Below are 25,601 nucleotides of genomic sequence, written 5' to 3'. Positions count from 1 at the left end.
ATGATTTGCCTACCAGTTTTTCTTTGCATTAGTGTATGAAACAGTTTCAACCTAGTATTTCATTCTCTAGCTTTGGGAAGCCAGAAGTTGGCTGTTTTGATAGATGACTAAGTTAAAAGCTTATAGTTAAAAAGTTTATAAATGAAGAAAGTTTTAGCTTCTAGAATAACAAAAAATAAAAGTACACATAGGAACTTATGCCTGACTGCAAATGTTACAAATTTGCTCTTAATTACCTAAGAAAAACACACAGATATTTGTTATATTATCTTTTGTACTTTTAAAAATTTCTCCCACAAAGTACAAATAAATTTATACTTATCATAAATTATTTAGTAGCCATTTCATACATCCCAAGCAAAATATAACCTTAAAAAAATCATACCATCAACATTTGCCTTCAATTGAGAACTAGTAATCTGATGCCAGAAATTTTTGCATCTAAGATTAATTTCCTTCTACTTATACTGTATTTTACAGTAAAACTTTCACACTATATATGTTTACCAATTAAAATGTAATTTTTCTTTGGCTTAGTGCCACTGTAGGAAGAAAGCAAAATTAAAAAGCAGTTCCTAATTTTATAACTAGATATACTCGGTTGTATAAAATCCTAATCCAAAGAGTCAAAATGACGCTGATCCTTTTACCTCCCAAATGATACATTTCCAAATGATAAATGTAACATGTTTTTTAATAACTTAAGCCATATCTTAGAAGAAATGAATTTGCTTGAATACTAGGTATTCCTTTTAAGTAAACAACCAAGTTTCTTACCTTGCTGCATCTGTGGATGTGTTGTATAACTTGATGGATGGGAGTATGGCATGTATCCTGCAGGGCTTTGTGGGGCATATGGACTAGGCACTGGGCTATTTTGTTGTGGCATAAATCTGTTCCCAGAGCTTGTCTGTGGTGGCACAAACCGGCTAAAAGCCAAAATCCAAATAAACAATATCAGGAAATAAAATAAATAGGCTACTGCTTCAAATTTCACTGTCATAAAATTCTCCAAATTCTAATTTATTTAAATTTAAACCTGTGCAAACAAAAAAAATCTGAAAAATATCATCGAATATACAAAAATCATGCACAAATCAAAGAGTTACACCAAACAGTTTATAAAAACTGGGATAACTCATTTATATTACTTGCATATAAGTATGCATCTGTTTAAGTTATATAAAGCCATGCTACCCAAGTTCTACTTTATAAATTTTCTAATCTCAAACACTCTGGTTATTTTAACACATTCTTTTGTGTGTATGAAATCAAGTTACTAAAATGATACATCAATCCACATATTAGAGCATTTCTGCATATAAGGTAAATGTCTACGTTACCATTTAAGACCAAATAAGCACTTTTAACTTCTTAATTACATATAATTCACCATTATCTATATGTATGTATACTCTGTATATTCACACGTATATTCACCACAGAAAACAATACTTAATAAAATTATATACATATATATTACCTGGAGGGGCTATGTGAGATAGTGGTTTGTTGATAATTGGAAGATGCAGGACTACTGTGCATGGAATTCTGAGAAAGTTTATATTGAGACATCATCATTCCTAAACAACACACACAAAGATGGTAAACGTATTATTTCCTTCTATTTCCTTTAAATGATTTAAGTCAATTGTTCTCTCACAAACATTCAAAAGATCTTTCTTTTCTTGATCAACCTCTTCATTTTAAAGAAAAAAATACAGAAAGTATAAAGTTCAAGTACAACCAATTTGATCAAAACATCCTTTTACTACATAACTAATCTACGAGCAGCTACAGAGATTTAAATTTTTTAAAAATTTTACTTGCTTTCTTTAAAATCCTAACATTTAGTCTTAGAATTTAAAAGAAATTTTAGAAGTCACTTTACCCCCTGATCAAATACTACTCACTTCCTGCTACAACAGGTCTTTGGGTGGTTTTTTATTAAATGGAATACTTTATTACATACATCTCCCATCCTTAGGAGCTTTATTTTACAACACTATTCGTTTCGTTGTGATTCAAACCTAGGTTGTTTTTTTTAATTATTATAGACATACATTTTTTAAAGTATTTTATTTGGGGGCCAAAAGTTTAAGCTACTGCAACCCAACTGAAAGTCTTTTGATCCAAAGTAGAATGTTCCTATTCTTTCTTCCACAGTAATTCTTTGCCAAATATTAAGGATTAAATATATATTTGATTAATGAGAGGAAATCTAGGGGTAGCTTTCAGATTCTCACATATCTTTTCAAGCTACACAAGGTTCCTTCAACTGTTACACAAATGGCATTTTGTTATATAGTGATAAGAAAAATTCAGTTTAGACATTTTAAAATCAGAGATAAGACCTATGATTAACCCTGAACTTTACTATGATATGCATAGCTAATCTTTTAGGGAACTTCAAGCATCACATGATATTCCCAAATTTCATTTCCTGCTATTGAAATGAAAAATGCCTTTCACCAGAAACATCCAAACAGAAGCTACACGTTCATTTGCCAGGAATACTACAGAAGTGATTCTAGCTCTCTGACAGCTGTTGAATGGGATGAGGGCTCAAAACCACTTCAAAGTCTACCAGCAATACTAATGTGTTTTCCTTTATACACTGTCTAAATTTTAACTTTTGAGCTTTCTATTTTAACTCAAATTCAATATTAAATTATATAATTTAATTACTATGACTATTGTTACTGAATTTTTTTTTTTAACAGGGAAGGCAATATTCCATAAGATGGGAATTTAAAAAAATAATACTGAATTAACAGTCATCTCTGGAATAAGCTGGAATTACTAGTTTGAAAGTAAAAGTTTTATACATAAAAAGAACAAATGAAAGTCTTAACAGTTCTTTCTGATTATCTTAAAGTTCCAAAGAAGTATAAATAAAATGATTTGAATATTATTAAAATTTTCTCCATGAGTGACTCAGTTATACCTAAAGTCACCTTTTAAAATTTTATTTTTAAAGACAGACTTACTTACTTACTTATTTATTATTTCTAGAGAGAATGGAAGGAACAGAGGGAGAGAAACAGCAATGTACAGTTGCCTTTCACACGCCCCCAACTGGGAACCTGGCCTGCAACCCAGGCATGTACCCTGACTGGGAATCAAACCAGCAGCCCTTAAGTTTACAGGCCGGTACTCAATCCACTGAGCCACAAGCCAGGGCAGATTCACCTTTTAAAATTTTAAGGCCAACTATCACTTGAAAAATGGCTAGAAAAAAATCACAATGTGCTATTAATTTTTAAATGCTAGTTTACGTTTTTACAAAGGAGGATATGGGACAACTGTAACAGAATAACAATAAAAAAATAAAGAATCTAACAACATTTTGGATTAAACTCTATGTGTAGTATAGAACATAAAATATGTGACTAAAAGGTAAATACTCTACTAAACATTTTTTAATTAGGGCGATTTACTATCCAAATTAAATGTTTAAAAAATATAAATTACCAAAACGTAGTATAAATAGCCCTGGAAGATATCCTTTATGCAATCGCTTATTTACCCGCACCATTCTGTACTAAATGCTCCTATGCTATCAGTCTTTCTTTCAATCCAATGATCTCCCCATATTGTCTTTCATTCCAACATTCTTTCAAAATGAGTATAATTCTTGTTTCCTTTCAAAATTCAGATCTGTCTCCCATTACTGCAGTACAGCTTATTAGTTCTGGTGAAGATACAGTCTTGCCCTGCATACTTGCCTTCGATTTGCTAAAAGGTGAGTTGGGCAGAGACGATTCTCTTTGAGGAATGAATAGCAAAATAAGCAATTGTTTTAAAAACACAATCCATATACAATACACAAAATCAACAACGTACTACTATTAAAAACAAAACAAAACTAGGAGGTGGAATGGGGAGCTTCATGGAGGTGCTTCCAGTAAATCTGGCAATATTTTTAATACAGTTAATCAAATAAGTTAAACCTTCTTCATTTGCCTTCTGACTATTTTAATCTTGAGAGCCATGCAAAGTACCTGGGCTCAAAAATTTCAGTAAGATTCAGGCTGAACAATGCTCCTAACTCAAAGGTGCTCCTAGACCACATAAAAATGCTACCTTTGTTGTAAGTCGTATTTTTATGACTTTTATAATACTTACTATAAATAGGTTTTTCCTTAATAATAACTTATTATAAACCCATTTTTTCCATTGCTAAGGCAACAGAGGTGTTAAACTAGCTACTTACTGTATAGCCATAAATGTAATCACTATCAATAATGAAACTAATATCTGGTATAATTATTTATACATGGACTTCATGTTAGAAAGCTCTGCAAATATTACTTGATGAATGAAAATACTTCTTTCATATCAATTATATAATTTTCTAAAATAAAAAAAAATTCCTAAAGCTCTTTGATTGAGTAAACTAACACATTCTGAAATATCTAACAAAATACACTTTAAACTTTGATTTTCAAGAAATTTAGATGCATATTAAACTACAAAAATAAAAAGGTAAACTGCAAACATTAGCATCCATTCAGTTTCCTTCTTTCTTGGCTTGATTCAGGGTATCAATGCAGCAGTTATAGATGATATGCTAGCTTGTTAAAGGACATACTTCAATTTAATTAATACATGTTAAACAAGTTCTGATACGGACCCATAAAAATATTCTACAAAATTCAATTATTATGAACCTCACCACTTTGTACATATTTGTTCTGCATACTTTTCTCCCTGAAAACGTTAGGACTCCTTGCCAGGACGGCCTGCAACAAGACTGGTATGTCGCCTTCTGGATCATCACTGCCAAGATTATCTTTCAACTCTCTGGCATTGAAAAAATAAATATCAAAAATTAAAACAGTGATTGGTTAAGAATTTCCTATTCTATATTAGTTAGATAGCAATTCACTAGTGAAATTCAGAAAAGGCTGGGACAGAAAAACAAGGAGACATGGTATAAAAACAAATAGCACAAGTGTGTTTAACAATTTGATGGGTTTCTTAAGGTGCCATTTCTGGAAGAAACAAAATGATAGAGGACAATTTTTCCAAGGACAACTTTTTTCCCCCATTTTATTTTAAACACACACATACAAACAAGCCCAAAACATATTTTATGAAACTATGAGCTTATTTAAGAATGCTTACATCAGTTTCAAAGTAGAAAGCAGAGTCTACTCTAAATTATTCAAAATAACAAAAGGGTATAGAAGTGATAATTATGCACAGAAGTTGATATTTGGGCTTGGAATATATTTTCGCCTTTATATCTGAATATGACTCAGTCATTTTGAGAGTGTCCTCTTAATGACATACTATTGCCACATTAGTTAAGACAAGACCCTGAGGTTATGTCATTTACTATCTTATATTTTTTTCCTCAAATAAAGTCACGAGGAAAAAAAATTACCAAAATGGTTAAGACTAGTTACTTTTTTTTTTTGAGAGAGAGAGAACAGAAGGGAAAGAGAGAGGGAGGGGAGGGAAGGGAGGAGGATGGCAGGGCAGGGAGAAAGAGAGAAACATTGATCAATTTGTTCCACTTATTTGCATTCATTGGCTGATTCTTTTATGTGCCCAGACTGGGGATTGAACCCACAATCTTGGCGTGAAAGGGACAGTCACAATTTTCAATAAACCTGAAAGTAGGTAGCAAATTAAATTTATAACTATAAAAGATAAACGATAAAATTAAATGCAAGCAGTATTTTATTTTATATACTACATGTCACTGTTCAACTCACTATCTAAGAAACATTATAAAGATGGTGTCCAAGGGTAAGATTCAATAAATTTCTGAGCACAATCTTAGAGTAACTCTCCATAAAATAAATCATAACTGTATATGTACCGTTTCCCTTTATCTCTTAAAATAGTTAGTGAAAATGGTTAAGTACGCACAGGTATAACAAATGATGCAATATTTAGACATTATTGAATTTCTGGAATGACAAAATATTAGTATTATACTTCTTTCTGATTTTAACTAATCATATTTCAGTTTCTCCATCAGCAAATTCACATTCAGTATTTCACCTCTGAGTCATCAGCTTTAAAAATGGCCCCAAAGTATACATTGCATGTAATGGCAGAAACCGCTTCATTATAATGTGCTTTTTTCATTTCTCTAAATAATGAATATTTAAATCTAAAAAAATTAAAGGATGGGAAGATACACAAGTACCACTGTGTAGTGGAATATAAAGAGATAGGAAAGATTTAACTTTTTAAAAAATAATTTAAGATTACTTTGTGCTGTTAAAATACTATGTATACTGCTTTTGCAGTAAACAAGTAACATTTAAAAAGTATACTTATATGCAAAAATTTTATAAATAAACTATGTAAGTTTATATTATTTTTAAAACACACACCTTTGTTCAGATTGTATTGATAAACCCTGGGGAAATTGAGTCCCTAATTCTATAGTAGCCTTCCATGGATTTAGTCTTGAGTTGTTTTTATACTTCCCATGAAAAGTGTGTGAGCCTACTCCAGATAAAGCTAGCAGCAGCACTGTTCATAGTGGCTGGGAATTCTAACCATTAAATACCAGGAAAAAGAAAGATACCTTCAAGACCTCTGCACAGATCCATCATGATGGATATCTTAAGATTATTCCAAAACTATTGGGAAAATTATCTTCACAGAACTACATGGGTTAGAACTGTTGTCTCAAAGTAACTATGGCCTATTTAGAACTCATTAATATCTCATTATAGAAGGCCATAGACCTACTTGGATGTTGTTATCTTTTAAACATAAACTACATATCTAATTTTTTTGAAATAAAAAATAAAACCAGGAATACTGATTCTCTTTGTAAGAAAAAAACTTTTTATTTTAGATTGTACTTACATGTGATCTGTTGATACCTGGTTGAGGCTATGGACAAGCTGTGAAACCAAATTTTCATCCCGACAAGCCAAAAGGCAATTCACCTCTTCTGCTATTCGTGCATTAAAGAGGAGGCTCTTTGTAGTTGTAGCAGGTAAAGGGGATGGAAGAGGCAGCTGGTTCAGGACTATTTGGAATAAAATCAGAGTATTAGAAATTGAATGACTGTAATAAGTCTTAGTGTTTATATATATTTTGGAATTAAAAATAAGTTATAAATATCAATTAACTCTACAAAACTCCTAAATCACCTGGACTATAATAGATTATACTACTATCTGAGAATAAAACTCAGCTCCTTCATATTCATGTTGATTTTTCATGTCTTAAAAGTTTTTATTAATTTAACAAATAAATAGACAAAAAGGTAAGGTTAAAACTAAGTAACTTCCAAAAATTGAGACTACATTAATTAATCTCATTTATTTTTGCTTATAAGACTTATCAGAACCACTAGTACCCTCAAATAAATAACAATACCTGACTCTTCACCAGATAGATAAGTACCATGCTTTTTTAAAACCTTAAGTACATACAAACATAAACACCTCACTTTAGCAGAACATTCATAGGACTCTGGAGGAAGAATATCTAAGGTTTTTTTGTTTTTTGTTTTTTATGCTTTAAACCATTATTTAAGCCACAGCCCCTTTATTATAAATTCCTAAATAGTTCTCTCCTCTCTTCATTTTTATTCTAAACAGCAACAAAAGAACACATGGTGTTTTATAGTTTAAATTCAACTATTTAATGTCTCTTCACAAAAATGTAAAGTTGATGATTTGTCTAAACTAAAAGTTGAGAAATTTAATTAAAATGTCTTTGTTTTTGGCTTACTTTCTAATCCCCTAGACAGTATTACTATCATGATACTCAGCCCCAATCGGTAATAACAAGTTTTTTTTATTAATAAAAATCTAGGAAACAAATTATTACTTACTGAGATAATGGGAGAACAAATAAAAAGAAAATCCCTGGTAGCATGCCTGATTTTGCACTTCTATAGATTACATGAGTTTATGCCTTACTTATAACAAAGTGATAAACCTAAAAATAATTTTAAAAGTTTTCTCAAGCTGAGTTATCCTAACCTCACCGGCTACACTTCCTTGTAATCTCAGGCTTCACAAATTAGCCTGTTAGTTTCCTAATCTTAAAGCTGTAGTCATTTATTTTACCCCTGCTAGAACTAGCTGGAAATTAACAGAAAAATAGTATTTGGGGGATACTCAACACTGATAAAAACATTTCTTAAAGTTATTTTCTCATAGCTCCTTTATTATAAGCCCTAAATGTTGCAAAATGCCACACACACAAAAAAGTATGCCATCTCCTCACCTTCTATCCTTCTCTTATCATTTTTTTCTTTTTATTTATTTAAGTAGGATGACACAGGGACTGATATTGTGGGTAGCTTTTTGTACCATTAAGGACAAAGAATTAGAGTTTCCCACAAAAAGAGTAAGGCCGTAAAAAAAATAAATGTTATACTACGTAAATCTCAAAAAACTGAAGAGAGCCTTTTAAACCTAACTGTTCAGAGTAAAATAGGCTGTTGATATGACAAACTCCAACAGATACTAAACATAACCATCACTAAGAAATTAGATTGTCAGACTATCAAATTTTCTTCTTTGAAGGGCAGTTCCAGTTAATTTCTATAAATTCTTTTGAAAAAGTCTGTATTAGTTTCTATATGCAAACCAATGTTTATTCAGTTTTGATTTTTTTTAATGCTTGATCTAATTTTATTTGGTCCTCACTTTTGCACTTATCCCTTTATCATGTAAAACCACAAACACATGCTACCATTTATTTAATAGGTCCTTAGGATGAAACACAAAGTAAGGTCTTACCTCTTAGTAGCTGATTAGACTAGTTTTAATACTTTCACATTTATGCCAATGAATCAAAGGAAATAGTGATGTCTCTTTCAAAATACAGACTCCTAAAATTTTGTTATTTATTTTGTTACAAATTATTTTTGTTACAGTTTCTCTAAAAATCATTGTTAACACACAGTGGAACATAAATTAGATAAATTAACCAAACTTACGGTCTGTGAGACTAGCAATCCCCGCAAGAGTAGTGATGGGGACATGGGGCATATCCCCATTCATCCTGAAGTTCTGGAATGGTGTTGCCTATAAAAGTACTTAGTTCAGGTGCCAGCTGTCATTACTTCCCATTTCCCAAACACTGCAATGAAAAAGATATGATTATTTGCAACATGTTAAATATATTACTATTAGGGAAGAGCTCATGTTTCTGCTTTTCTTGTATGTTCAACCTTTAGAACAATAGCCATCGCTCATAAACTACTTAGTGTATGTTAGGCACTGCAAAGTGCTTTGCATATATTAACTCATTTAGTCCTCCCAACAAATGAAGTAAGGTAGGTATTATTTTCTGCTTTTTACAGAGAAAATTAATTTACAGGGAATTGAAAGTAACTTGTGGAGGAATGATTAGAACCAAAGCAATCTGGCTCAAGGGTATGTGTTATCAAAAGGCTGTATTACTAGACAAGGACACTCAATTTTGACAAGCATTAGAGTTCTTTTCCATATCATAAATACATTAAAGCCTAGCTTCCACTTGCCTTTCTAGCTTTGTCTCTCATTACTTCGATATATAAATCATCCTCTCCAATTAAGCTGATCAAATTCTTTTGAATCTACCTTGTGTTTCCTCATTGTTACTTATTTCCTTATATAGCCATTTCCCTACCTAGGTAGCTCATTTATACGTTAGCCCAATTTTTATATTTTTCCAAGATCCACGGCAAGTTTCCACAATTTCATGAAACCCCAAACAAATTCAGCTAAAAGCCTTCCTATCTTAATCTATCCTGAACTTAAAACATTTCTTGCCTAACATTTTTTGCAAATAATTATATATTCCTTTGCGACATTTTTTGAAACATGTTTCATTCTTGGATAATTAGGTAATGTTCATGTACTTAACTTATCCTCCTATCACTGCATGCTTCTTATCAATGAATCAATCAATCACATAATCAATATAAAAACATGTACAGGGCAGAAAAAGGCATAACAGTTTAATGTTTTCATACAATGATTTAATTGACTTATTAAGTTTTTATTATGATGTATTTACATGTGTATAGACATTTTATAAAATTTCTAAACATTTTTCCCATTGTTCTGTTCAACGTGCCCAAATTTTTATCATCTTAATTTCAACACGTGGCTTTAGAACATTTATCTTTTCTTAAACAGTATTTGTGCAAGAACTTTTTTTTTGAAGAATGTAAAACAACATTTTAATAAGTGCACATTTATCAAAGATATGCCTTAATTAAATGACTAGAAACTGATCAGTAAATAGAGTTCCATGTCACATAAACTAAAACACAGTGCTAAAATTAAAAGCTGAATTGTAATTTTCAGTTTAAATGTTTCCTTTTTTTCCCCTTTATGATGCACTTGCTGTCAGCCACTTTTAAGAGAACATCTAAGTTTTTTAGGTTGTAAACTTCAAAACAGTGAAGTAACAGTATTAACTCCCCTTACTTATACATTTTAATAGAACTTTGAAAATTAAAAGTAGAGGTATACAGGTAGTTAAAATCAAGAATTTATTTTTAGAGAGAGGGGAAAGGAGGGAGCAAGAAAGGGAGAGAAACATCAATGTGTAGTTGCCTCTCGTGCACCCCAAACTGGGACCTGGTCTTGAACCCAGGCATGTGTCCTGGCTAGGAATTGAACCACCAACTCCTAGGTTCTTAGGCTGGCACTCAATCCACTGGGCCACACCAGCCAGGGCAGACTGTGCTTTTCCTGGTGATGAAAGGACTCATCTGGATACTCTGATGTCAACTCAAAACTGGGAAAAAGGAAGGGAAGCAACAATGCTTTTTTGATTTAAAGTGCTTTAAGTATGGACCGAGTAGATGACAGATCTTTAGATCTCATACTGAACTATGCTGTTTTCATTGGAATCTAAGATTTTTAAGAACAGTAGAAGACTCTGGTCAATGGACTTAAAATTTTAGCTAAAAGTCACAGATTTTGAAAAAATATGAGTAATCTGTGGAAATATTACTGCCTTATGCTGGAAAGAGACCAGAGTCCATCAAAACACATCATTCCTAGAGTTCTAAAAATGAATATACACATCCCTAACTAATTACAGAGGGTGTTTCTGGCTCTGTATCATGCCATGTTTGGTCTACCTGGCTCTATGAGAGTACACTTACATGGAACTGAAGCTGAAAGTCATTATCTCTGGGTAACAATGTGACCAGAATGAAATGGTAACCAAATGGGAAAGAAGATTATGAGTGCCTTAGAACTGTCCCTTAAGGCAGTGTTTTACTTAAAATCTGTGAATGGTGACTGATTAGTGGATTATAAAATAAATTTAGAGGGTTGATACCAACATTGAGTGATGGTAGGAGCAGAAATATAAGGGTACGTTGCACACTGCTTTGTGAGTCAAGGTAAAATGTCTTTCTTTGTTAGTCACCCAAGGCAAAGCAGTTTGAAAGTTGCTGATTTAAAGAAATGGAAGAGTGAAGAAAGTAGCCCACCTCCTAAGTCGTGATGAGAATAAAATAAATGCATGTAAATCACTTCACATGCTATCTGACACAGAATATTAACAGTGTTACTGCTAACTAAAGAACACATGTTTGAGCCCTGACTGTTGTAGCTCAGTGGGTTGGGCATCATCCTGCAAACTGAAAGGTTGCTGGTTTGATTCCTGGTCAGGGTACACGCCTGAATTGTGGACCAGGTCCCTGGTTGGATGTTTCTCTCCCCTTTTTTTCTCCTTTCCTTTCCCTCTCTATAAAAATAAATATATAAATAAAATCTTTTTTTTAAACCACATGTTTGAGGGGAACAGAAGACAAACATAGGTAAATCAGGGAAAACGGGGAGTACAAATAATCACTACTTCTAAAAGATCTATTATAATTTTTTATGTGAAACTCCTGTATATATTTCACCACAGTATTACAAATATTGACACATATCCTAGTCCTAGATATGCCCACCCACCATTACTTAAATAATAAGTTGGCTAAAATAAATACCAGCAATTAAAGGTAGAAAAAAGATCTAACTTGTATATCATACACACAAAAATGACTAAGAAATGATTTATAGTCTAATTTTAGAATGGCTTGAGGGTTAACTGAATAATGATTAATTAGTGGAAGATATTATGGTAAATTTTTATTTCAGCAAATTATAATCAGTCTGAAGGGAACCTCTAAGCACCTGCCAAGATTTTTAAAGACCCTAGCTCTTTGTTCATTTAATTTCACTTCAAAATTTATGATTTCTTCAAGCAAACAAAAGAAATGCAAATAAAACATTATTGATAGAACTTATAATGTTCAAATTGGGATAGATTTTGAATAAAAGGCACTCATAATCTGATGGTAGATAAACACTCCTAGACAGCCACTCTGTATTCTATAGCCAAAAAATGTGTATAGTCTTATCTCAACAATTTTCCTTTTTTTAGTAGGGAAAAACTCGTAAAAATGGTAACTCACATTTATTCAGCGCCTCCAATGTAATAAAAATCAGTTACAAACACTTTAGATGTGCTCTCATTTAATCTTTATATGACACTGAGGTAGTAATAATCCAGTTTTATTCATGAGGAAACTTGACATACAAAGAGGGTAAGTAGCTTGCCTAAGGTCATACATGCATCTAGAGCAGGAGTCAAACTCAGGCTGTCTGGCACATGGACACTTTATATAACAGCTAAAATACTATTAGCCTAACATTATTGGTATAATAAATGTTACATCTATGAAAGATTACTATGCATCAACTAAAAAATCATGTTTTACAATCAATACAGATGAGAGGAAAGGAGGTAGTCACAATGTATAGTCAAATCCAGCCTGTCTGGATTTGAATACAAGGACATTTATTTACTATATAACCTTAGAAAAGCTACTGAGTGTCTCTGCACCCCAGTTTCCTCTTCTCTGAAATATGAGGCAGGTAATATTACCACTTCTAACTATGTTGTATAAGGATGAAACAAAATATATGTAAAGTAATTAAAACTGAGCTGGGCATGTAGTAAGATTCAATAAATGTGATCTGATATTTATTATACACTTTCTGCATCATGCTCTTGTCACCTATGTTATCTCAGAAATGTTTCATAACATGCATATGTCTAATATTACTGTACAGCTTTAATGAAACATCAAATTTAAATGAATGTTATTCAGTAAGCTATATCATGTTAACTATAAAGTAAGATGATGATGTCTTTACAGAATCAGATTCCTTATTTTATAACCACACCTAGTACTTGGTTCAAATTCCTATGGTACCTCAAGTACGCTTCTACTTTATCCTTGACCTGGACTACACAGCAGTAGGCAAAACTCCTAAAGAAAATCAATCTTGAATAAGTAAATACTCTGGTATGTTTATATTATGTTCATAACTTCTTAAAAAGACATTTTAATAAATAATTCCAGTCAAGTACAAATCCTTTATTTCCTCCAAATACAGGAATGATGAGATGAGTGTACACTAAATGTAAGATGTCAATTTTGGGTAATTTTCCCATAGCAACTATTTAGTCTGCCTTAATTTAATAATTGGAATTCCTTTAAAATTCTACTTTGCGTTTTCTCCAGGAAAATCTGCTTCATCTTTTTTTTTCTTGACATAATTAAAGCATTTTCCTTTCACATGATAGTGAAAATAATTTTTAAATGTCATTAAGTTCATCCAACCCCATACACGTACTCCTTGAATTATAAATGGTATCCAAAAGAACACACTATGTTTCTATAGTATTTAGCTCTCCAGGATGATGCATTCAATACTTACTTCATGTCACTGTGTCAGATACTATGCTAGGAAAGCAAAGTGAAGCAGTTAAGATGGAAACAGTTTCTGCCCATTGAAATTTGAGTTTGCCCATGGAAATGTAAAGAGGGTACATCTTCCAGGGGGAGGAAAGGAAAAGAATCATTGACTTAAAACCTGAACCAATTTTATTGTAACTACTTCATATTTTAATGCCTCCACAATCTGCATCAAATTTATTTTTTAAATGCCAAAGATTCTTAAAATTCATGAAAAAATATAGAAGATATATTGCTAATTAAAAGAATACCAATGTGTAAAATTCAAGCCCATTTTAAAAATAATTTTCATACAAATGTATTTTCTTATCATTTATATAAATGTTTTAGCATGACAGAATATATTTTCAAGCCAGTAACAATGGTTGTGGGAATGTATTCAGGGATTTGGGGAAATTCTCATTTTTGTTGCTTTGGAATTTTAAAAATCTATTAAGTATTAATTTATAATTCAGAAAAAAATCATATAAACTATGTATAAAAGTAAAATCATTAAATGAATCTTCCAACAGTTGCTGCTATTTGTATATAAATTTCTCTGGGAAAGTAACATAGTTATCTATAAAACCTGTATTAAGAATCTACTGTATGAAGGCACTGTGCTAGATACTAATAAAGACTAACAGATATGCAGAGTGAATTCATAAATACTCTGGCCAGAGTTCAAGCCAGAAAAGTGAATTGGAGCTCACAAAGGAGTTTGTTATGAAATTGTGATCTTTTGTTCCCATATCTTTGATATAAGTGAACTTAAGCTTTCAGTAAGACTAATGATAAGAGTGATGAGAAGAATGTAGGCAGAAAGTTGTTGGAAGACTCCTGCAGTACTGACATATAATTACGGTGTGATTTTTGACTCATTCAAGTTAAAATGCCAATGTAACATCTAGTTGGAGATGTCTAAAGTGGGAAGTCGGGTATTCTGGAACTGACAAAAGTGGTCAGAACTACAGCTACAGATATGGAATTAATGAGGATTAATTAACGATAGTTAAATTATAATAATGGATGAGATAAGGTTATAGAGGAACTTTTTTTTATCATTTCTTATGTGCCAGACATTAACACATATCTTTCCTTATCACACCAAACTAAGAAAGTTGTGAAGATTATCTCTACTTCGCAGATGCAAAAATGAAGGATCAGAGGCTAAATGCTTTGCCAATGGCTATGCAGATAGCATTTAGTAGAGCTGGAATCTGAACTCAGGAATTTCTAATCAAAAAATCTTACATTCTTGTGCCTATCTACCAGAAGGAAATAAAACTGGGAAATATCTATATTGCTATGACAGAAAAATAAACCAATAAAAGGTAAAGGAAACTGTTCTTTTAATAAGCTAAATGTTTGTTCAAGGTCTCACAGCCAGTGACTGACCTATTCAAGACTAGAATACAGATATTTGGATTTGTAGTTCAGCATTCTTTACATGATGTTGTTATCTCGTGTAATTATAACATAATTTTGAGTAAACTGACATTTTATATATGTGAACTATTTAGCTAATTAACACTTTTCTTCCTTGGTAATGTTATTTTGTGAGGGGTGGGGATGGGGGGGAAAAACTGGTATATTTTTTATTATTTTAGTTTATATTAAATAGTATAAACTGCCTCAAATTCTTTTGGGAAATAGGCAGAATACAAATTCTAAGTAGCTTGATTAGGAAATAAATCTATGTTGTATTATTTAAATACTATTTTAAATAGGAAACAGTGATAGCTTAAAAACTGGCACCTCTCCAATAAAATCCTTTCACCTGAGTCAAGCTACCTTCAGATTCCTTTTTGCTGCCTACCATTCAACAGAAAATTCTCTTTAGGACACTTCAAAAAGATCTTCTTCAAATCTCAGCTCAAAAGCAAACAGTTCCCAGTCAGCTTCACTGAAAATTCTCACTTCTTTAAAAGCTTTCTCCTTTTCTATAGTTCTAAATTATTTCCATTAATAAGAAAATGCAAAATAAAACAAAACTTTAAGCAGGGGTGTCCAACCTTTTGATGTCTCTGGACCACAATGGAAGAGTTGTTGTTTTGGGCCACATATTAAATACACAAGCACTAATGAAAACTGATGAGCAAAAAAACCCAAAAAGGTTTTAAGTAAATTTACAATTTTGCATTGGGCTGCATTCATAGACATCCTGGGCCACGGGTTGATAGAAGCTCTCTTTGGACACATGCTTTGCTTCTGGAACCCTGACCTCCCGGTTGGATATCAACAATGTGAGAGAGAGAGAGGGAGAGAGAGAGTGTGTGTGCGCACGTGCGCGCGCATAGCCCAATAATGTGGCTATATCGTATTTATAGTATGTAACAGAAGGCCACAGTTACATTATTGAGTAATACCATGAAGAGAAAAAGAAGTCACTAATAAGTAAATCAAGTTTAGATTTAGCGTGCCTCAAAAGCACTTAACAGAATATGCGTATGTTCATTAAGAAATAAAACAATAAAACATTATATTCTATAATCAGCTTTCTTCTTTGTTCTTATCTATTTATGTATGTATGTATGTATTTATTTATTTGTGATTTTAGAGAGAGAGAGGAAAGATGGAAGGGAGGGAGATAGATACCAATTTGTCATTCCGATTATTTATGCATTCACTGGCTGATTCTTTTATGTGCCTTGACTGAGGATTGAACCTGCACCCTGGGAGTATCAGGATGACACTCCAACCAACTGAGCTACCTGGCTGGAGCTAAACAATTTCTTTCACATGCATGCCATTTCTACACAAAGCAACTTTAATAAAACTTCCCATCATTTGAGAAGGGCCCAGCTGATTACTAGTTAAAATGCCTAGCAAAGGCCTGCAGAGTAGTTACATGATGTCTAATCATAACAAAAATATGTGCTGCATAAGGAAAAAAAAATAAAATCCTGAGCCCTAGAATTTGATTAAAATCTTTTTTGCAGAGAGATCATGGAGGATATTTCCAAGTGCTGCTATGAATTATTTGGGTTCCTACTAAACTCCCCATACCATATAGGTTCTCACCTTTTACACTGCAAAAGAAACAGCCTATCTCCAGCCCCTAATAAAGGCTGGGACTGTATCTTATACCGTAAGACTATTTCTCATGCAATGTTATCAGAAATGCAAAATCAGTGGAGATTTTCTTTCTTTCTAAATGAGGGTTAGATCTTAAAGAATGATAACATATACAGTCTCAACTTTTGACCAGACATATTTGATAACACATAATTATTTAATTTGAGATATAAAACACTTTTATGTAAAATTACTGAATAGTCCACAAGAGGGCACATTTTCAATTAATGTAAAAATTTTAAATTCACATTTTTATACTGGTCTGATAAAGGTTAGCCAGATTCTTCTCAATTGATTATTCCACCCCATTAGAGAGCAACAGATCCTCAAGTCTGTCTTTTTTTTGTTTAAACACAGGGAAAATTTTTGGATATAGGTAAAATATAAGAAAAACCTGGATACACCAACACTTTTACATTAATATTATATTATAAAAGTATGTAACAGTCCTATCAGTCATCTTGGTTCTGTTAGCTATTTGGAATTTGGCTGTTCTAACAATCTTTTCAAGAAATGATGGCTACTTTTCTCTTGATCCTCATTATGTGACACTGTCCCTAGGAACAAGGAATTCTTCAACACAACTCACTAGACCAAAGAGAATTTTTCAGATACCACAGAAAATTCTTCCAGTTCAACAGGTTAAGATCATAGTTAAAGTACCTGGAAGGGCAACTGTGAAAGAAGAGCACACAAAGAAGACATGCAAAAAAAAAAAAAAAAAAAAAATCAAAAAAATCAAGATCACTTATGCATAATCTGCATTACTGATCCTTTTTCTGGTGTTAATTCCCGAAAAATATCATTCCAGCACCTCTCTTCTCTCTCCTGCATCATCAATTTTACCTCTTACTGAACCATTCGAATCAGCATATAAACTTCTACATGATAATTACCCCTACTCCCACTAAAACCGAAATCCAACCAAACACCTTACCTTGACCCTGTATTCTCCTCCAATAGCTTAATTTTTCTACTTCCTAGCACAGCAAAATTTCCTCAGCTGTCTATATTCACCTCTAATTCTACTTTCTTTAAAAGTACACGGTGTTTTTATTCTCATCACTTCACCAGATGTCTTGTCGTGGTTAATAACGGCATCTACATTGCTTAATGCCAATGCACAAGCCTCAGACCTCATCTGATTTGACCTAGCACTCAACACAGTTGATCATGTTCTACTGTTTGAACAAGTCTTTGTTTTCTAGAACCACACATTCTCCTAGTTTTTACTCACACAACACTGGCCACTCCTGAATCCTATTTTGGATCTTTCTCATCACTGTGTCCTCACTCTATTGTTGATCTAATTCAATGCCATGATTTTACAAATAGCGCCTGTGTGACAAGGATTCCAAAATTTCTATCTCCTACTTTGACACCTCCTTGTACACTAGAGTCAAATGTTCCACTGACTACTGAACATCTCTGATTTAATATCCCAGTAAGTACATGTCTAGAGCAGAAGCTGGCAAACTTCCTGTTGACTTTTAAAAGTATGACTTATGTGCTTTAGATAAAAATTCTCTATTAGACAAGTATTATGCAAATGCTTTATCCCAGTCTTTTCATTTTCTTAGCAGTATTTTTTAAAATTTTGATGAAGTCCAATTACCAATTTGTTCTTTTATAGTGGTGGTGGGGTAGAAACTTTCTGGTGTGATGAAAATGTCCTATATGATGAAGGGATACGAGGTCTGTTCAGAAAAAGTCCAACCACTGCTAATACACTGAGAACGGTTTGAGAGACTTTGATGTAACCTGGCAGTCAAGGAGAGTGGACTAGAATGCACACGCATGAACAATGACAACTTCACTGTAACAGGGGCAGTAGATACCACTGAGTGACCATGTGTACTGTGTGGCTGTCACATTCAAAATGACTGAGCAAGTAGAGCAATGAATCTGCATCAAATTTTGCATTAAGCTTGAGCATTCCTCCATGGAAACTATTTAGATGTTTCAGAAGGCCATAGCTATGGGCGTCTGGTGACTGGCAGCTTCATCATGACAATGCTCCTGCTCATGCATTGTGTCTCGTCCAGAGTTTTTTGAGAAACATCAAATCACCCAGGTGACTCAGAGCTGCCCTACAGGCCAGATGTGGCGCCCTGCGACTTCTGGCTTTTCCTAAAAGTAAAATCACCTTTGAAAGGAAGAGATGTCAGGCTGTTGATGAGATTCAGGAAAATACGATGGAGCAACTGATGGCGACTGCAAGAACTATGTGAGCTCCCAGAGTGCCTACTTTGACGGGGACTGAGGCATCACTGTCCTATGTACAATGTTTCTTGTATCATCTTCAATAAATATCTCTATTTTTCATATTATGTGGCTGGATACCTTCTGGACAGACCTTGTATTAATTAACGTAAGTGTACACATTTGTTAAAATTGCAAAGCTAAGATTTATGTTTTTCTGTATATGTAAATATTACCAAACTCCAAAAAACTGCGAAAGTGGTTAGAGAATGGGTGGAGGGTTAGGTAAAATTAAAATGACAGCATGTTGATTATTGCTGAAGCTAGGTGATGGGCATTAGGAATTCATTATACTCCTGTTTACTCTGCATCTACTTAAGGCTTTTCATAATAAAGTTTTTTTTTTTTAAATAAGGGAACGTTTTTTATGGGGTGCAAAATACTGTCTCATACTAAAGTCAGCATTAATGAAAAACTTTCCTTTTTTCAGATCTATTCCCTCTAAACCATACACTAATGGGCTGAATGTTCCATCACCACCCCCTATCGCTCCCACAAATTCATATGCTGAAACCTGTCACCAATGTGATGGTATCTGGAGATAGGGCCTTTGGGAGGGATTAGGTAATGAGAAGGGAGCCCTCATGAATGGGATTAATGCCCTCATGAAAGAGATTCCAGAGCTCCCTTGCCCCTTGCACAAAATAAAGACACAGTAAGATGTCAATCTACAAACCAGGAAGGGGATTCTCAAAGACACTAAATCTGTTCGTGCCTTATCTTGGGCTCCCCAGCCTTCAGAACTGGGAGGAAGTAATTTGTTGTCTATAAGCCAACCAGTCTATTGTATTCTGTTACAGCAGCCCAAATGGACTAAGACACCATGTTTCCCTCAGGTTTTAGTTTGGTAATTAGTTTAAAAACCCACAAAGGAATTCAAGAGAACCAAATAGCATCATTAAATATTATGACTAATGAATATGAAAAAACTAGCAGGATAGCTTTTTGGGGAAGATAAACTTTTAAAAAGTCATTTTAAGCCAATAACAAACAGCTCCTTACTAAGGAGCTAAATTTCAAAATTATTTTAAGTAGCTGAATTTACAGGGGAAGAAGTAATAAACAAAGAAAGATGATTTCTGGTTCACACTGTCTACAGTAACCTTTTTATGATTTACAATGGACCATGCCCCTACCACTATGCCATTTTATAGGACAAAAGTATATAAATTAAGGATGATATTAAGTTAGGATGCATATTTTTCTAAATTAATAAGCTCATGTTCAATGAACTAATCATAAAATACAGATTTCATAACCTCAAATGCTGTATCTTTTTTGTATATAGAATGAAAAAAATCTCATTATCAGTCCATCTTTCATTAGGACACATGGATTTTTAAATTTTAAGTAGAGTTTCTGAAGAAATTAGTAATCACAGTTATACAAAAGTAAACTTTCTATCAAACACAGATTAAAAAGAAAATATAATAGGAACCACAGCCTGAGGTAGAAGGTTAATGAAAATACAGAATCAAATGACTTTGTGTTATAATAGATCTCCATGATAATGCTATTAAAGAGCAAAAGGACCTGCACAAACTCTTTAATTAACTCTTAAATTCTCAAAACAGTGCTTTTACTGTCTTCTTTAGTTTGTTTCTTGGTTTGGAAAATTTTGGGACATTAACTAGTGATTTCCTGCGCCCAGAATACATGATGCCTGATGGATTTTAAAAGTAACCTAAAATAAACGATTAAGAAGAGAAACTTCATCTCATGTTACAGTGGACTTTTATTGTTGTTTAAGAAATCTACATAAAATGGGAGGAAGTGATTTTGCAGAAAATGGATGTAGAAAGGTTTCTCAAATAATTTTTAACACAATTAACTATTATATATAAACACAAAAGCAAATAAGACTTAATATAAATATTAAACACTTTCAATTTGAATCAGAATATTGAATTGCCTGGACTTAAGGACGTAGCTTAGCTTCTCATTACCAGCACCTGGTTATAAGTATGCTTATCACTAGCAGATGAATTTTGTTAGTGACTAATTTCCTTTTCCTTGTTTACCTAATCTTCTGATTTAAAAAAAAAAGAAATCTTTATATATTTACCATTATACATTTAGTACCCAACACCTAGAATAGGACCTGACAGATATAATGTATTTCATAACAATAAGGGATGATACTTAGCACCTATTATATGCCTGGAATTGTTCTAAGGAATTTACATATTAAATTTCACATTAACTTATGTTTTGTTCCTTTAATTCATATTTACACATGAATTCGTTTAATCCTTATTCTATTTTACTGTTATCTTCATTTTACTATGGAAACCGAGGCATATAAAGGTTACGTAAGTTGCCTATGGTCTGATTCCAGAGTTCTTGCTCTTAACATTCTGAATGCTTTCTTGCTCTTTTCTAAGTGAAAAGAACAGGGCATTTGGGGAGAAGAAAAGATAACAACTAAGAAAATCTCATGAATAAGAGCTAGGCAAAAAGGAAAAACTGGGGATGGGAGGGACTAGCATTTCAAGTCCCTAAAGACCGTGGTCTAGCACAAAGTAAAACTTTATGTGGCTGGTACATAATAATGGACTGATACAAGGTGAGGGAGAAAAGTTACATACAAATTAGATAATATTTAGTTTGGCAGGCCCCGTTAAGAGGCTATTTACATACATATCTTAGTTACTGAACAGAGCAACTAGAGTTGTTTAATTTTGAACCTCTCTTTCTCCCTTTTCACAAAGACTGCACCTACTCTTTAAAATCACCATTTTTACAGTCTTAGACATAGCTTTAAAATACTAGAAGGAGCCTTTCTAGTAGTGATGATCTCCCCACAACACGCTTGCCACTAAGGATCTCCTTTATCCCTGTCCAGAAGAGAAAACACAAGAAGCGCCTGGTACAGAGCCCCAGTTCCTACTTCATGGACGAAAAATGCCCAGGATGCTATAAAATCACCATGGTCGTCAGCCATGCACAAAAGGTGATTTTGTGTGTTGGCTGCTCCACTGTTCTGTCAGCCTTCAGAGGGGAAAGCAAGGCTGACAGAAGGGTGCCCCTTCAGAAGGAAGCAGCGCTAAAAGCATTCTGAATCAAGATGAGTGTGGAACCATCCCAGCAAACACATTTTGGATTAAAAAAATACTATAAGGAACAATGGTTTTTCACAATAAAGTATGAAATTAATTGGATCAGAATAAACTGTAAAAAATTAGGGCCCTGGCTGGGTAGCTCAGGGCTCTTAGGTTGCAGATTCATTTCCCCAGTCAGGGCACACCACAAGAATCAACCAATGAATGCATAAATAAGTGGAATAACAGATTCGATGGTCTCTCTTTCATCAATTAAAAAAATGTTAAAAAAATCCCTAAACGCTGAATAAGGAAAAAAGTACACTCGGGTATTTATGAAATGAAAACTTATGTTCATGTAAAACCTTGCACATGAATGTTCATAGCAGTTTTACTGGTAATAGCCCCAACTGGGAAAAAACCCCAAATGTCCATGAATGTGTGAATGGTTAAACAATTGTGGTAGATCTATACCTTAGAAAACTACTCAACAATACAAACAAACAACTGGCACACATAACAACTCTGGATAGATCTCAAGAAAATTATAGTGAAAAATGGGAATCTCAAAAGGCTACATACAGTATGATTCCATTTATGTAACATTCTTCTTGAAATACCAACATCAGAGAGATGAAGTGCAGATCAGTGGTTACCAGGGGTTAGAGATGAGGAGTTGCAGGTATGTGGCTGTGAAGTGATAGTAGAAGGAAATGGTGCTTGTGTTGATAAATCAGTTCTGTTTGTTGAGTGTGGTTATACATAGCTATACACAAGACAAAACTTTATAGAAAGAATGCACTAAATCTAAATAAATTCTTGGATTATGCAAATGTCAATTTCCTGGTTTTGAAACTATAGAGTTGTATACAAGTATTACCTTTGGGGGAAGCTGGGTTGAGGGTGCACCTGATATCCCTATACTGTTGTTTTTTTTAAACTTCCTATGAATCTACTTTTTTATTTAAAAATAAAAAAATTTAAAAGCAGTTATAGTCTGTGTGTTCTACATAGTACCTAGTTAATTCGCATTACAGGCTTTTATTATGAAACAAACTGTTCAGACTAGCTGACTTAGAAATTACAGAGCAATTTATAGGCAGAAGGTTTTTCTTAAAATTTAATTTTTTAAAACTTTTAAAAATTATTAACAATTTTTACGAGTTTTTCTGAAGAATTTAAATTTTCAAACACTCTTAGGTTGAGGAGATAATTTCAAACTTAGCAAAAAAGTTACGAAGTTTCATAAAACTGCCACAAGTACAAGAAACTGCCAAACTTTATCCAGATTCACCAATTTTTTAGATATTGCCCCATTTGCTTTAACATTCACATTATCTCCCTCCTCCCTGCCACTGTGTGTTCACAGTTCATTGCCTAGAACTATTTGAGATTAGGTGGAAATATGGTCCATTCCTGTAAATACTCCTAAGAACAATAACATTCTCTAAGATGATCACAGTACAATGAACAAAATCAGGAAATATAAAATAATATCTAATCCCTGGTCCTTATTTCGTAACTTGTCACAATAATATCCTTTTATAGCTATTATTTTTTTCTTGGTTCCGAAACCAATTGAGGATTACATATGACATTTAGTTATGCCTCTTTAGTTTTTGTTTTTGTGGTTTTTATTTTTATTCTGGAATACTTCCTTTGACTTTCTCTATTGATTTTGATACCTTTTAAGAGTATAGGCAAAATTCTGTAGAATCCATCAATTTGGGTTTATCAGATGTTATTAGATTCAAGTGATGCATTTTTGGTAGGAATACCACAGAGGTAACTGTTATATCCTTCTCAGTGCATTGTATCAGGAAGAATCTGATATTAGTTTTTTAAACTTTGATCACTTGATTTATGGTGGTGTGGGCCATGTTCTCCACTGTAAAGTTATCCTTTGTAGTTAGTAATTTGGAGAGAGATAACTTTGAAACTACGTAAATAACTGGTGCCACCAAACTTTCCCTCCCTATTTGTAACACCATTAATGATTTTCTATCCATCTGTTATATTTATTAGCTGGCATTCTACTGTATTGGAGCATTTCCCCCACCCCTCCCTTCCTTCCAGTATGGAGTCAGGGATTTCTTTTTTATTCAATGAAGTGCCATTGAATTGTCCCAGACTTGGACAGCAGCAGCTCCTTTAAGCTGACTTCCACATCCTTTTATTATGTCCTATTATTCAGCAATTCTTTACTTTCCAGTGAAATAAGATGTTCCAACCTCATCTCATATACTCCCTACCCCAGCAGTGGATAAAGACTTCTTTCTGGAAGAGTGCTGGTTCTAGTTATTGGAGAACAGTATTTAAATACAGTGTCCACTGTGCTCTCTGCTATGGGGACATCACTGCAGGCTAAGTCCCTATGTCCGTTCCTCCCTCCCTCCTTTCATTTTAAAAGTTAGGTGAAAATGAAGTGAGGATATAAAATAAAAAATAAACAATCACGAGAAAATAAGCATGTGAAAGCATGAGTCCCAAAATAACAGAAACAATGTGAAAAGCAATTTATACATTCCAGAATCACATAATTTTATAGCTAAAAAATAGCTCAGGAATAAAATAGTTGAACTCTCTTATTTTACAGACAAGAAAATGAAGACCTAGAGATGTTAAGTATCTTGACAGAGGTCACAGAACCAATTATTAGGTAAAGTCAGCAAATTCTCAAACGAACATTCAAGTTCTGCTCTTATACTATTTATTCAACGAACATTTATTGAGTGCCTATACTGTGCAATGCATTGTTGTATAGCAATGAACAAAAAGATGACAACCCCTATGCCTCACAGAACTTAGATCAATTAATCAAACTGATTCAATTTTCTACATAAAAAGGTGCTTCACTTTGTCAGTCTATAGGGAAATGCAAATTACAACCACAGTGATACCACTACATTAAAATTAAAAATACTAATCATTTCAACTGTTGGAATGAGAGCAAGGTAAACAAAACAACTCATATAATGCTGATAGGAGTATACAAAATTGGTACGACCACTTTGGAGAATTGATATTATCTGTTAAAGGTGACTCTCCTGTGGCTCTGCTATTTCACTCCTAGGTATATATCCAGTAGAAAAACTCAGTGGTTTAAAAAAAATAATCTCTCAACCTTCTCCCAGATTCAGTGAGCCAGGTTGACTGAACGTGTTGGTGTCTTGGAGACAGCAGAGGCACCAAAGTTGCAAGCCTAATCCTGCAAATGCTTTTCAAGTGTTTGGTCATGCCACACCACTAATTCCAATGGTCAAAGCATGTTATGCCCAAATACAAAGAAGTCAAGGGGAAAAGAAATATTCTCTGCGTTTTTAGGAGTGGGAGGAAGTACTACTTGGAAAAGGACTTGGATACAAAGAGGAGCAAAGAACAGGGGTGATAAATATAACCTATTATACCCACCCAACCCAAGGTTTTCAGGAATGGGAGCCGTCATTTTAACAAGTCCTCCAGATGATTCTGATACATGCTGA

The 25,601-nt window shown here is 33.4% G+C and overlaps 1 protein-coding gene and 1 pseudogene across 3 annotated transcripts in view; one reads left to right on the top strand and one right to left on the bottom strand.

Moving 5' to 3' along the window:
- NIPBL (NIPBL cohesin loading factor) overlaps positions 1-25,601 on the bottom strand; it is a 184,713-nt gene that overhangs the window by 97,963 nt on the left and 61,149 nt on the right. For all 3 annotated transcript variants that reach the window (XM_054583947.1, XM_054583946.1, XM_054583949.1), the window contains 5 exons: positions 8,936-9,078; positions 6,841-7,006; positions 4,679-4,806; positions 1,484-1,583; positions 778-929 (listed from right to left, as the gene is read on the bottom strand). In XM_054583947.1, coding sequence (XP_054439922.1) covers positions 778-929; positions 1,484-1,583; positions 4,679-4,806; positions 6,841-7,006; positions 8,936-8,999 — 610 coding nt within the window. In that variant the 5' untranslated portion in view covers positions 9,000-9,078. The remainder of the gene's footprint in view (positions 1-777; positions 930-1,483; positions 1,584-4,678; positions 4,807-6,840; positions 7,007-8,935; positions 9,079-25,601) is intronic.
- Positions 21,972-22,128, top strand: LOC129079034 (40S ribosomal protein S27-like; annotated as a pseudogene).

Source organism: Pteronotus mesoamericanus, unplaced genomic scaffold, assembly GCF_021234165.1.
Source record: "Pteronotus mesoamericanus isolate MK-2021 breed Mesoamerican mustached bat unplaced genomic scaffold, CSHL_Meso_final contig_75, whole genome shotgun sequence".
NCBI classification, from domain to species: Eukaryota; Metazoa; Chordata; class Mammalia; order Chiroptera; family Mormoopidae; genus Pteronotus; species Pteronotus mesoamericanus.
Note: the sequence above shows the minus strand (reverse complement) of the source record. Positions and strands in the feature narration are given on the sequence as shown.